Here is a 12,714-nt window from a genome sequence, read left to right as displayed (position 1 = left end):
AGCATCAGGGTCTTTTCCAGTAAGTCAGTTCTTTGCATCAGGTGGCCAAAATACTGGAGTTTCAGAATCAGCATCAGTCCTTCCAATGAATATTCAGAGTTGATATCCTTTAGGATAAACTATTTGGATCTCCCTGCAGTCCAAGGGACTCTCAAGAGTCTTCTCCAACACCACAGTTCAAAAGCATCAATTCGTCAGTGCTCAGTTTTCTTTATAGTCCAACTCTCACATCCATAAATGACCACTGGAAAAACCATAGCTTTGACTAGACAGACCTTCGTTGGTAAAGTAATGTCTCTGCTCTTTAACATTCTATCTAGGATGGTCACAGCTTTTCTTCCCAGGAGCAAGCGTCTTTTAATTTCCTACCTGCAGTCACCATCTGCAGTAATTTTGGTGCCCCCCAAAATAAAGTCTCTTACTATTTCCATTGTTTTCCCATCTATTTTCCATGAAGTGATAAGACCAGATACCATGATCATAGTTTTCTGAATGTTGAGTTTTAAACCAACTTTTTCACTCTCTTCTTTCACTTTCATCAAGAGGTTCTTTAGTTTTTCTTTGCTTTCTGCCATTAAGGGTGGTGTCATCTGTGTATCTGAGGTTATTCATATTTCTCCTGGCAACCTTGATTTCAGCTTGCACTTCCTCCAGCACAGCATTTTGTATGATGTATCCTGCATATAAGTTAAATAAGCAGAGTGACAATATACAGCCTTGATCTACTCCTTTTCCTATTTGGAACCAGTCTGTTGTTCCACGCCCAGTTCTAACTGTTGCTTCTTGACCTGCATCCAGATTTCTCAGGAGGCAGGTCAGGTGGTATGGTATTCCCATTTCGTTAAGAATTTTCCACAGTTTGTTGCAATCCACACAGGTAAAGGCTTTGACATAGTCAATAAAGCAAAAGTAGATGCTTTTCTGGAGCTCTCTTGCTTTTTCGATGATCCAGTGGATGTAGGCAATTTGATCTCTGGCTCCTCTGCCTTTTCTAAAACCAGCTTGAACATCTGGAAGTTCACAGTTCAGGTACTGTTGAAGCCAGGCTTGAGAATTTTGAGAATTACTTTGCTAGCATGTAAGACAAGTGCAATTGTGTGTTAGTTTGAACATTCTTTGGCATTGCCTTTCTTTGGAACTGGAATGAAACCTGATCTTTTCCAGTCCTGTGGCTACTGCTGAGTTTTCCAAATTTGCTGGCATATTGAGTGCAGCACCTTCACAGCATCATCTTTTAGGATTTGAAATAGCTCAACTGGAATTCCATCCCCTCCACTAGCTTTGTTCGTAGTGATGCTTCCAAAGGTCCACTTGACTTTGTATTCCAGGAAGTTTGGCTCTAGTTAGTGATCACACCATCGTGATTATCTGGGTTATGAAGATCTTTTTTGTATAGTTCTTCTGTGTATTCTTGCCACCTCTTGTTAATATCTTCTGCTTCTGTTAGGTCCATACCGTTTCTGTCCTTTATTGTGCCCATCTTTGCATGAAATGTTCCCTTGGTACATTTTCTTGAGATCTCTAGTCTTTTCCATTCTATTGCTTCACTCTATTTCTTTGCATTGATTGCTGAGGAAGGCTTTCTTTTTTTTTTTTTTTTATTTTCCATTTATTTTTATTAGTTGGAGGCTAATTACTTTACAGCATTGCAGTGGTTTTTGTCATACACTGAAATGAATTAGCCATGGATTTACATGTATTCCCCATCCCGGTCCCCCCTCCCACCTCCCTCTCCACCCCATCCCTCTGGGTCTGGAAATAGAACTGCCATATGACCCAGCAATACCACTTCTAGGCATACACACTGAGGAAACCAGATCCGAAAGAGACACGTGCACCCCAATGTTCATCGCAGCACTGTTTATAATTGCGAGGAAGGCTTTCTTATCTCTCCTTGCTAGTCTTTGGGACTCTGCATTCAAATGGGTGTATCTTTCCTTTCCTCCTTTGCCTTTAGCTTCTCTTCTTTTCTCAGCTATTTGTAAAGCCTCCTCAGACAACCATTTGGCCTTTTTGCATTTCTTTTTCTTGGGGATGGTCTCAATCACTGCTTCCTGTACGACGTCACGAACCTCCGTCCATAGTTCTTTGGGCACTCTGTCAGTCAGATCTAATCCCTTGAATCTATTTCTTACTTCCACTGTATAATCGTAAGGGATTTGAGTTAGGTCATACCTGAATGGTCTAGTTAAATTTCTTATTTTTAAGAAATTTCTTCAATTTAAGTCTGAATTTGGCAATAAGGAGTTCATGATCTGAGCCACAGTCAGCTCCTGGTCTTGTTTTTTGCTAACTGTATAGAGCTTCTCCATCTTTGACTGCAAGGAATATAATCAATCTGATTTCAGTATTGACCATCTGGTGATGTCCATGTGTAGAGTCTTCTCTTGCACTGTTGGAAGAGGGTGTTTGCTATGATCAGTGCTATTCTCTTGGCAAAACTCTGTTAGCCTTTGACCTGCTTCATTTTGTACTCCAAGGCCAAATTTGCCTGTTACTCCAGGTAGCTCTTGACTTCCTGCTTTTGCATTCCAGTCCCCTATAATGAATAGGCCATCTTTTTTGGGTGTTAGCATTAGGACTAGAAAGATGTGGAAATATTATGAGTCTGTATAAGTTGATAGAGAGACAGCAGGTACTCAAATTTTAACAATAAATAATCAGATACCGAGGTATGGTCATGCCAGAGGCATAATTTTAATGAGCCAACATCCATTTATTGAAGTGTCACACTTCAGAAGAGAGATTCTCAACTCTTACAGTACATAAAGGTCATCTGGGTTGCGTGTTAAAATGCAGATTCTCAAGGTCCTCCCACGGGTTTAAACTAACAGGTTTGGATTGAGTTCCATGAAACTGATTCTATAATACGTAGTCTTGGACCACAGTTTGAGAAACAGTCCTTTAAAAGCTGATTTGGTGGATAAATCTCCCTCCAAGGAAGGCAATTTAATATATAAAATGTTGTTGTCAATAGATTTTTAAACAATAGAATCAATTCCTTTCTTCTTTCATCTATCTGTCTGTCCATCTATCTATCTATCATTTATTTGTCTATTACCTATCATCTATCTATCATCTATCTGTCTTTATAGTAAACCTTGCAATTCTTTAATTATTTGGGGGAAAAGAAGCAAAAGTTACCAATGCTATCTCTAAACTGAAAATTCCTATGTATATGCCTCTGAAAATGGAAGTAGGGAAGTGCAACTGGCTAGAACAAAATTCGCAAATGCTTTTAACATAAATTTTATGTGAGACAAAAGTAAATACTAGTATCTCCATCTTAGAGATTTTGTTATATCTGCCCCACCTCACCCAAGCAATTGTAGCACTGTATCTTTCTCGCATGTTTAGGAACCAAGAAAATCTGGTTCAGTTCAATTTCCCACATTTAATATTTAATATCAGACATCATTTTTAAAAATTCAAGTGTAAAATTAATTTTAATTTTGAATGTATTTTTTAAAATGAAATCCCTAGATGTTCTCTTCCTCCCCTTCCCTGTCCAGAATCTCTTCCTTAGTTTTTGAAAGATGTGGAGTGGAACAGACAGTGGCACTGGTAGGGGTCTCTGCTAATGTAGGCATCATTATGGCTGCTCTGGCCTTGGTCCACAAGTGAACTGACCACAGCTCAGTTGGTACTATCATATACCACTGGAATCTAAAGGACATGCACTTGAGGGACCACTGCAATTTCAAGAACCATCATCATTTCAGCCCCTCAGTCGTGTCCGACTCTTTGAGACCCCATGAACCACAGCATGCCAGGCCTCTCTGTCCATCACCAACTGCTGGAGTCTACCCAAACCCATATCCACTGAGTCAGCGATGCATTCCAACCGTCTCATCCTCTGTTGTCCCCTTCTCCTCCTGCCCTCAATCTTTCCCAGCATCAGGGTCTTTTCAAATGAGTCAGCTCTTTGCATGAGGTGGACAAAGTATTGGAGTCAGCTGCATCATCAGTCTTTCCAATGAACACCCAGGACTGATCTCCTTTAGGATGGACTGGCTGGATCTCCTTGCAGTCCAAGGGACTCTCAAGAATCTTCTCCAACACCACAGTTCAAAAGCATTGATTCTTCAGTGCTTAGCTTACTTTATAGCCCAACTCTCACATCCATACATGACTACTGGAAAAACCATAGCCTTGGCTAGACGGACTTTGTTGGCAAAGTAACGTCTCTGCTTTTTAATATGCTGTCTAGGTTGGTCATACCTTTCCTTCCAGTGAGTACGTGTCTTTTAACTTCATGGCTGCAATCACCTTCTGCAGTCATTTTGGAGTCCAAAAAAATAAAGCCTGTCACTGTTTTCCCATCTATTTGCCATGAAGTGATGGGACTGGATGCCATGATCTTAGTTTTCTGAATGTTGACCTTTAAGCCAACTTTTTCACTCTCCTCTTTCACTTTCATCAAGAGGCTCTTTAGTTCTTCTTCACTTTCCACCATAACGGTGGTATCATCTGCATGTCTGAGGTTATTGATATTTCTCCCAGCAATCTTGATTCCAGCTTGTGCTTCTTCCAGCCCAGCATTTCTCATGATGTACTCTGCATATAAGTTAAATAAGCAGGCTGACAATATACAGCCTTGACATACTCCTTTTCCTATTTGGAACCAGTCTGTTGTTCCATGTCCAGTTCTAACTGTTGCTTCCTGACCTGCATACAGGTTTCTCAAGAGGCATGTCAGGTGGTCTGGTATTCCTATTTCCTTCAGAATTTTCCACATTTTGTTGTGATACAAACAGTCAAAGGCTTTGGCATAGTCAATAAAGCAGAAATAGATGTTTTTCTGGAACTCTCTTGCTTTTTCGATGATCCAGCGGATGTGGCAATTTGAACTCTGGTTCCTCTGCCTTTTCTAAAACCAGCTTGAACATCTGAAAGTTCATGGTTCACATATTGCTGAAACCTGGCTTAGAGAATTTTGAGCATTATTTTACTAGCGTGTGAGATGAGTGCAATTGTGAGGTAGTTTGAGCATTCTTTAACATTGCCTTTCTTTGGGATTGGAATGAAAACTGACCTTTTCCAGTCCTGTGGCCACTGCTGAGTTTTCCAAATTTGCTGACATATTGAGTGCAGCACCTTCACAGCATCATCTTTTAGGATTTGAAATAGCTCAACTGGAATTCCATCACCTCCTAGCTTTGTTTGTAGTGATGCTTTGTAAGGCCCATTTGACTTCACATTCCAGGATGCCTGGCTCTAAGTGAGTGTGAGTGATCACACCATCGTGATTATCTGGGTTGTGAAGATATTCTTCATATTCTTGCCACCTCTTCTTAGTATCTTCTGCTTCTGTTAGGTCCATATCATTTCATAGAGAAGTTTAAAGGGGCATATGCAGGATGTTCCAGAATCTTGATGATGGACACTATCTTTGGGAGTCCTGGTTCACAATCATATCTCTCTCTATATATATCTCAATGTAATTTTTTTGAATTTTTTAGAAAAAAATCTAAAATTGTATGTCATATGCCTGAATAAATCATGAAAATAATACACAGGGAGATCTAAAATAAACAGAAAAGAAAAAAAAAATAGGAACAAACATTCCTTCACTTTATGATGATACATCATCTGTAAAACAAAACAGGGCAGCTGAACTCAATTACTTCTCTATCTAAATGATTTTTCATGATTAAACGTTTTGAAAACTTGTGAACTGTTTCTGAAAAACCTTTTGCTCCTACTGTTAACTAACACATAATCTGTTCTGCCCAGATGCCAGCAAAAGGGAGAAGGCATTTAATTGAGTTTCCCTCCAGCTTTGTTGAATCTAAGGCAGTTTTTCTCAATGTGTGGTCCTTCTAAGAGCTGTTCATATCAGAATTACTAGAAGAGCTTGTTAAAATGCAAATTTCTGGACCCACCACCTACCTACTGAGTCAGCATCCTCAGGGGTGAGCTTGAATATTTGCTTTGCTCACAAGCTCCATTCTTAAGCTTTCTTAGGATTTCATATATCATTCCCACATTCTTTCACTCATTTATTCTTCAATAAGCATTTACTGAATACCTTTTGTGAGCTACTTTTTCATGTTAGCTAATGGAAAGGGAGATAGCTGTGTGCAGATGAGCTTGGAGTCAGTTGAGGTTATACCAACAGACTGAGATGGGGGTGGCGAGAATTTGAAGACACTGCTGAAAAGGCAGTGTTCGCACCCCTCCCTCCACCGGAAATCATCTGCGGGGAAGTCAGAACCATTGCCCTTGAGACAGACTTTGTGCTATTTTACTGACTCCACAAGCCATCCCAAAGCCAGACGGCCCTGGGCTTGGACAAGCCAGCTACACCCTCCCTCATTCTACGGTGACCACACAGCTTCATTCCTTACTCCACAATGTTGCGTATCAGCAGGCAGAGCTCTCCAGAGAGACAGGACGGTTTCTTGGTGCCTCAGGAATTTCCCTCAGGATGCCCAAGGAACATTGCACAAAGAGGCAAATCACATGGTCACTGTTCAGCAGCCTGAGTTGAAGCCACCACTTGAAATGCCCCACACAGATTTTGTCTCTCCTGGGTTTTGGTTTGGGTACATTTTTTTTTCTTTCTTATTTTCTTCAAGGGAATCTGAGCCTGGCATGCTGAGATGGAAAGATGGAAGTTTATTAGCAGCCCTTAAAATTTTGCCTAACCACACACAGTTTTCCTAAAAGCAATTTATTCTTATGCTTCCCATCTTTAAGGCACTTAGTAGAATTGGTTCATAACCAGCTCCTTGATCTCACTCACCACCATTCACGAATATGTCTAGATATGATAGATGTATGCTTCCTCTCTTCCTGTGGAAACTCGGCTGCTACTCATGGACATGTGGTTCAGGAGTGTCTTGTCCCAGCTAAACAAAAGCTCTGGTTTATTAATATTATTCTACCTGCCATATAAAGATACAGAATTTTAGATGTGAAAAGGAGTCCTTAAAAGTAACAAATCTAAAACAAATCAAAATGAATCTCAACATAACTGTCTTCTAAGAGTTTGAGAATAGTGAAGGGAAGTCAGTTTCTGCTATATCTGGAATCAACTGCAAAAAAAGACTCAACTCATTTTGTCATCAGGATCTTGCTATGCTTCAGGGACAACATAATGGACACTGGTTACCATGACATGAAATTATAGGAGTAGAAAACATTGTGTACTTGAGCAGAATTTGGGATCTCTTAGCCTAACTTTCAATTATTTCTCTTGTGTTAGCCCAGTTCACTTTCACTAATCCCTCTTTTGACAATAAAAACAGAGAACGAAGTGGAGAAATTAATGAAAACTCTGAGATTTTTAACTGGATTTCAAAAAATGGGAGTTTACTAGGTATTGTTTTATAAGAACAAAGAAAAAAACCATCTTAGAAAACTCTAAGTGATATTACTGATTATATGTTATTTACATCAAAGAGTTCTGCTATCAATGGGACTCATACCCATCAATAACATGAAATTACATTCCTTACTTTTGTCTCAGTCTCATTAGAATCAGGAAGTGGCATACCCTTTCTAGCTCACCAAAGAATCACCGAGTTCTGTCCTTCCTTCTCAGGATCTTCATTCTCAGACACTGGAACCACCATCACTGGGACCATCAGACAGCAAAGGAAGATATCTGAAGAAATTGTAAATTCTTCCTTCTACCACAACTAATTGATTTAACAAGGCCCTAATTATTTTACCTCCATTACTTTTGCATTAGTCCTATTGTTGTTATTGTTCAGTTACTAGACAGTGAAGAATCTGTCTGCAATCCGGCAGACTCAGGTTCCAACCCTGGGTCAGAAAGATCCTCTGGAGAAGCAAATGTCTACCCACTCCAGTATTTTTGCCTGGAGAATTCCATTGACAGAAGAGCCTGGCAGGCTATAGTCCATGAGGTTGCAAAGAATTGGACATGACTGAGAGACTAAATGTATTACACCTGGTCCTCATCAACTCTTCAGGCCTCTAATTTAATCTCTCAGCTTCCAGTCTCACCATCTCCCATGTAATCTAGACACTATAGTCAAAGCAATCTATTTAACAGCTGAATCTAGCAATCACTTTGCTGCTAAGATCCCTTTAATGGTCCTCCCAGTTTTCAGCCTCATTTTCAACTGCCTTGGTTTAGTGGGCAAGGCCCTCTATGATCTAAACTCTGCCAACTGTTCTAGTCCTCCTTCCATTTTAATATAGAATTCATTTTAATTACTTTTAGCCTCAACAGACTATGTTTTTCCATGCCCATGGAACATGGAAGCCTTTTCCACAGGGAATCATAGCATTAAATCTAAATCAAGATCTAAATTCTTTATTTTAAAGAGAAGGACACCAAGTTACAGAGAGGTTAAGTAACTTTCCCAAGGTCACACAGGTGGTTAGGAACATGAAGGAATTAGGACTCATTTTTTTAGACCTAACTGTCCAAAGGATAATTTCTTTAATTTCTTTCTGACATTGCTCTAGTGGCAAAGTCATACTCTTTGTTTGAAAATCCTAAAATGATACAGATTATTTGGTCTTCATCAACAAATTGGCTTAAATGTATTTATCCAAAATCTGTTACAAGTGCACAGCTTCCCTTTCCCCCAAAACAACCTATTTTTCAAAGGCCCCTTCACTAAATTTACCAAGATTTCAATGCAGAAAAAGCTGTCTGCTCTAACATTAATATTCAAATTAAACAGAAGTAACCAAAATAAAATCTCCCAAATAATGGCAGAGACAGACCTTAAAATGAATATAAAATATGCTAAGAATATTCCATCAATGAAATAAATTTGACTTTCTGCAATTAATAGTAAGATAAATCTTGAAACACATCAAAATGAAACAAATGACAACTGAAGAGAAACAGTTTGGAAAGGGTCCCATTTGAAATGTATCCGTTTGAAAACAGCCTCTGATTTTTGGCTATCATCATCATGTGCCTGTCCAAAAATTCATTTTCAAATGATATTCCCAAATGCAATCTCAAATTCAAAATGTAAGTTGGTTGGCATGTTCAAAATTTTCTCTGAGATGGACAAAATAACAATACAAGATGTTTTCAGAAGGAATAATAACTATATTCCAGTACTCATTGGGTTTAATTCGTGCTTCAGATGCTGGCCTTTCCCTTCTAATTCTTTAGTATCTTGTTTCTATTAAGAAATGGGAAATACAGGAAACAGGATTATGAAGCCATTTCTAAACATTAGTGTGGTACTGAAGTAAGTTAGCAAAGAAACACATTTTCCAGGAAAGGAAAGAAAGGAAATTGGCTCACACTCAGTCTTGTCAGAAATGGTGACTGATCAGGGTTTAGTCCAATCTAATCATGCCATCATGTCCTAAACTGCATTTATGGCTACATCAGGGCATTGGAAAGGGCATACTGCATCAGAAAAAGGCTTGGAAGAGGAAGGAAAATTACCTGTTGAATAGGAGAATTGGGGTTATTAGCTTACAATTTCAATAGACTCCAGAGAATCCATCCATTATATTAACATGGTGGTGGCAGTGTGAGGGAGACAGAATAAGAAATTGAGAGAGAGGGGGGAGGGAAGGAATAAACAGAAAGTGAGGAAAGAACACAGTACGATTATTGCTATTAATTATTTAATTTATAGACTAAATCAGGAAGAACACTGACCAAAAGATGCAAATGATTACTCTGGAACTTCCATTTGACTTGAAACATAAAAGCAGAGCAAGAACACACAGGGATTAACATAATAAAGACAAGACAGCAACAATCTGGAGCGGGAAAATTACACAGCATTCATATCCAGAATGCTGATAATACAATAACTCATATACAAAAGCAGTGTTTATTTCTAAGTATTGCTGAAAGAATTTTGTAGTACTTTTCTTCAAGTTTGAAATGTGTTCAATATCTGAAGTCTTCTAGGACATATAATCTTTCAAAAATACAGATGTCTTTTGAAAGGAAAGTTCTCTAGTAAAACAAATTTTATCTTTCAGATACTGAGAGAATTTGAAGGGCAGTCATTAATGCACCTTTTAGATGAATATAATTTGTTATAAAACACCATGTTCATAAAGGATGGTAAGACTGAGATGTATGCCACCCGTGGTATTGGTGTAGTATTGACAGTGTTGCTGATATATAGCATGAATGGTACTCATTAAAGATGAGTACCATTAAAAAAGATGACAGCTCTTCTAAAAATAAGTAATATACCTCAAAAGAATACATCTCTGCTGATCTTATGACAAGCAAATAATACATACCATTTTCCATTTAAAAATTAGAGTATTAATGAATAATACATTGAAGGTAGTATACACACACCTGTTAAAAAGTCATTATATAAATTAAAAAACATTACTTTGGGGAAAAGCCAATGAATGATTTAAATGAAAAATGTTTCTTATTGCACATGGAATAGCTGAAGTCAATTTTTTCAGTCATAGTTAGGTTTGCCAAGAAACTCTTCACCCCAGACCCTAGATTCAGGAGTAATTCTGGAGGAAAATTTACATTTGTTTGTTAGTCCCTGGCCTCATTCTTTTTCATGCCCTATCACGCATGTTGTTCCAACATAACAAAAGCCCTTATATCTAAGGAAGCTTCTCTCTTACTCCCAAACCTCCTTTTCCTCCAAAAGACTCTTTCAAGGAAGCAAACCACCACCATAACAAAATGATGGGTGTTGGAACAGGATGGGGGTGTAACCTTTGGGAAGGTTAATCAGTTTGTGTTGAATAGGATAAAGGAAACTCAGATAGGGTTAATGCATGCACGCTCAGTCGCTAAATCATGCCCGACTCTGCAACCCTATGGACCGTAGCCCTCCAGGCTCCTCTGTTCATGGGATTCTCCAGGCAAGAATACTGGAGTGAGCCTGGGTTAACACTCCAATGCAAGCAGCCACTTAGCTGGACAGAACTAATTGTCCACATCAAACCTGACCCAACCAGGACACAGACTCAGACAGAAAAATGTTCTAAGTGTAATTTTTTCAGTGATCATGACTCTCAGTATCATATTAATATGGAAAGGAGAATTAAGAACTTCATCTTGCCTTTCAAACTTCACCTGGATGTGGGAGGGACATCCAGAGATATACATTTTCCCCAAAAAAGTGATACCACATTCTCTTTTCTGAGAGGAAATACTTGTTTTCTGCACCTTTAAATTTTTACTTGTATTTCCTTCCCTACAAGGCAGATGGTGAAGATGAATTATCTTGAAGTTGTGGGGACTTTCTCAGTGTTTTTAATGTGTTTGCTTCTAGAAAGAGAAATGCTGCAGACACCAGGTAGCATCCTAGCTGGGGTATAGTACTGTTTCTTTTGTGTAACCCAGAGCTAGCTCGAAGCACACAGTATATATTTAACAATACTTTCCCACCACCGACTTCACTTAAGATACTAAAATTATCATACCTTTAAAGAAAAAAGTATGCCAAAAAAGTCACAGTCTGATAAGGTTTGTTCTTTGTCTTTACCTGAGAGACCACCTAAGGACACAGGGCTTTTAAAATAATAAGGAGAATCCTTTGTTCTCTCAGGTTCCATTTAAATGGAAACTGGGTCGAAGGGTTTCCCCAGGGAGGGAAAAAAAATCCAGGAGTCAAACACACAGGAGTAAGAGATTTCACTCCCACTACTGTTCCCACCCTCCCAAAGAAGTTAATTAATTCTATTTTAGGGATGTTTGGGGGTGGGGAGCACTCAGGCAGCCCATTCTCTGCAACCATAATCTCATTCTCAACTGTGGCTGAGACCATCCTCCCTCCCTAACACCATGGGGTGAGGGGAGTGGAGAACGTCTCAATAGCCATGGGCAACACGGCAAGTACTGCAGGCATCTGTACTCCCGAAAAGGTGTGTCCCAGGCCAAGAGCGAAGTTGGGTATGCAGACCTGCAAAGCACAATGAGAGCCATTCAAAGCAGCAAGTTACAGTACCTTAAGAAGTCTGACAGATGGGAGAAAGGCTGCGTGGCACAGCTTCCGGATGGTCCAGTTCAGGGGTCGAGGAGCATCAGTTTGATTCATGACCCCTTCCAAATTCCACCAGGAAAGCCAGAAACCGCAAACCCGAGCAATGCCTAGAAAATAAACGGTCCCCCACGGCCCTGGCATCCCATGGTCATCTCCACACCTGCGAATTCCATCAGGGCAGAGGCTTCCTGCAACTTGGGAGACTAGTCAAGTGGCGATGCTTGAGCCACTGAACCTTCTTAAGAAAGCCACCTCCCCTCTCCCTGCAGCCGTGCTCATGCATACCAAATGTGGCTGAATGGAGGCACACTGCCTGCTGCTTCGGGGAGGGGATGCATGGTTTTGAAGGAGAGGGACAGCCTGCACGGAACAGCCTGTGGTCGGAGTCAGAGCAGCCTGCTCGGAATGCGCGCTCCCTCTCCTGCTCTCCTCCCAGTAAACGCAGGTCAGGCATTGGGGGAAAACCCGGGCCATTTGCTCTGCTCACTTGGTTTGGGGGGGAGCCAGGAAGAGAGCGAAAGGGAACATCAATAAAGCCAGAACGGGGAACTTGCACTTTCTTATACAAAGCATCTTTGAGGGCTGGAAACTGGCACAGGGGGAGGGGCTAGGACACAGAGGGAGAAGGGATGCCTCGGAATGATAAGATAAACACTTCACTTTTGATTTATGTGACATCATAAATTGAGAGCTATTGTAAAACGGATCTGCAATAAAAAGAATCTTTGTCGTGTTCTGGGGTTTTTATTAACAGTGATTGACGGTCCTCACCCTGCTATAC

The 12,714-nt window shown here is 39.9% G+C and overlaps 1 protein-coding gene across 9 annotated transcripts in view; it reads right to left on the bottom strand.

The window, feature by feature from the left end:
- TRPM3 (transient receptor potential cation channel subfamily M member 3) overlaps positions 1-12,513 on the bottom strand; it is a 702,629-nt gene extending 690,116 nt beyond the window's left edge. For 3 of the 9 annotated variants that reach the window (XM_070480357.1, XM_070480358.1, XM_070480361.1), the window contains exon 1: positions 11,898-12,513. In XM_070480357.1, the coding sequence (XP_070336458.1) occupies positions 11,898-12,074 (177 nt within the window). In that variant the 5' untranslated portion in view covers positions 12,075-12,513. The remainder of the gene's footprint in view (positions 1-11,897) is intronic. The other 6 variants (XM_070480359.1, XM_070480362.1, XM_070480360.1 and 3 more) reach the window with 4 other exon arrangements.
- Positions 12,514-12,714: the final 201 nt, after the last annotated feature.

The sequence above is a fragment of the Odocoileus virginianus genome, chromosome 18 (genome assembly GCF_023699985.2).
Source record: "Odocoileus virginianus isolate 20LAN1187 ecotype Illinois chromosome 18, Ovbor_1.2, whole genome shotgun sequence".
NCBI lineage: Eukaryota > Metazoa > Chordata > Mammalia > Artiodactyla > Cervidae > Odocoileus > Odocoileus virginianus.
This window is presented reverse-complemented; position numbering and strand designations above follow the sequence as displayed.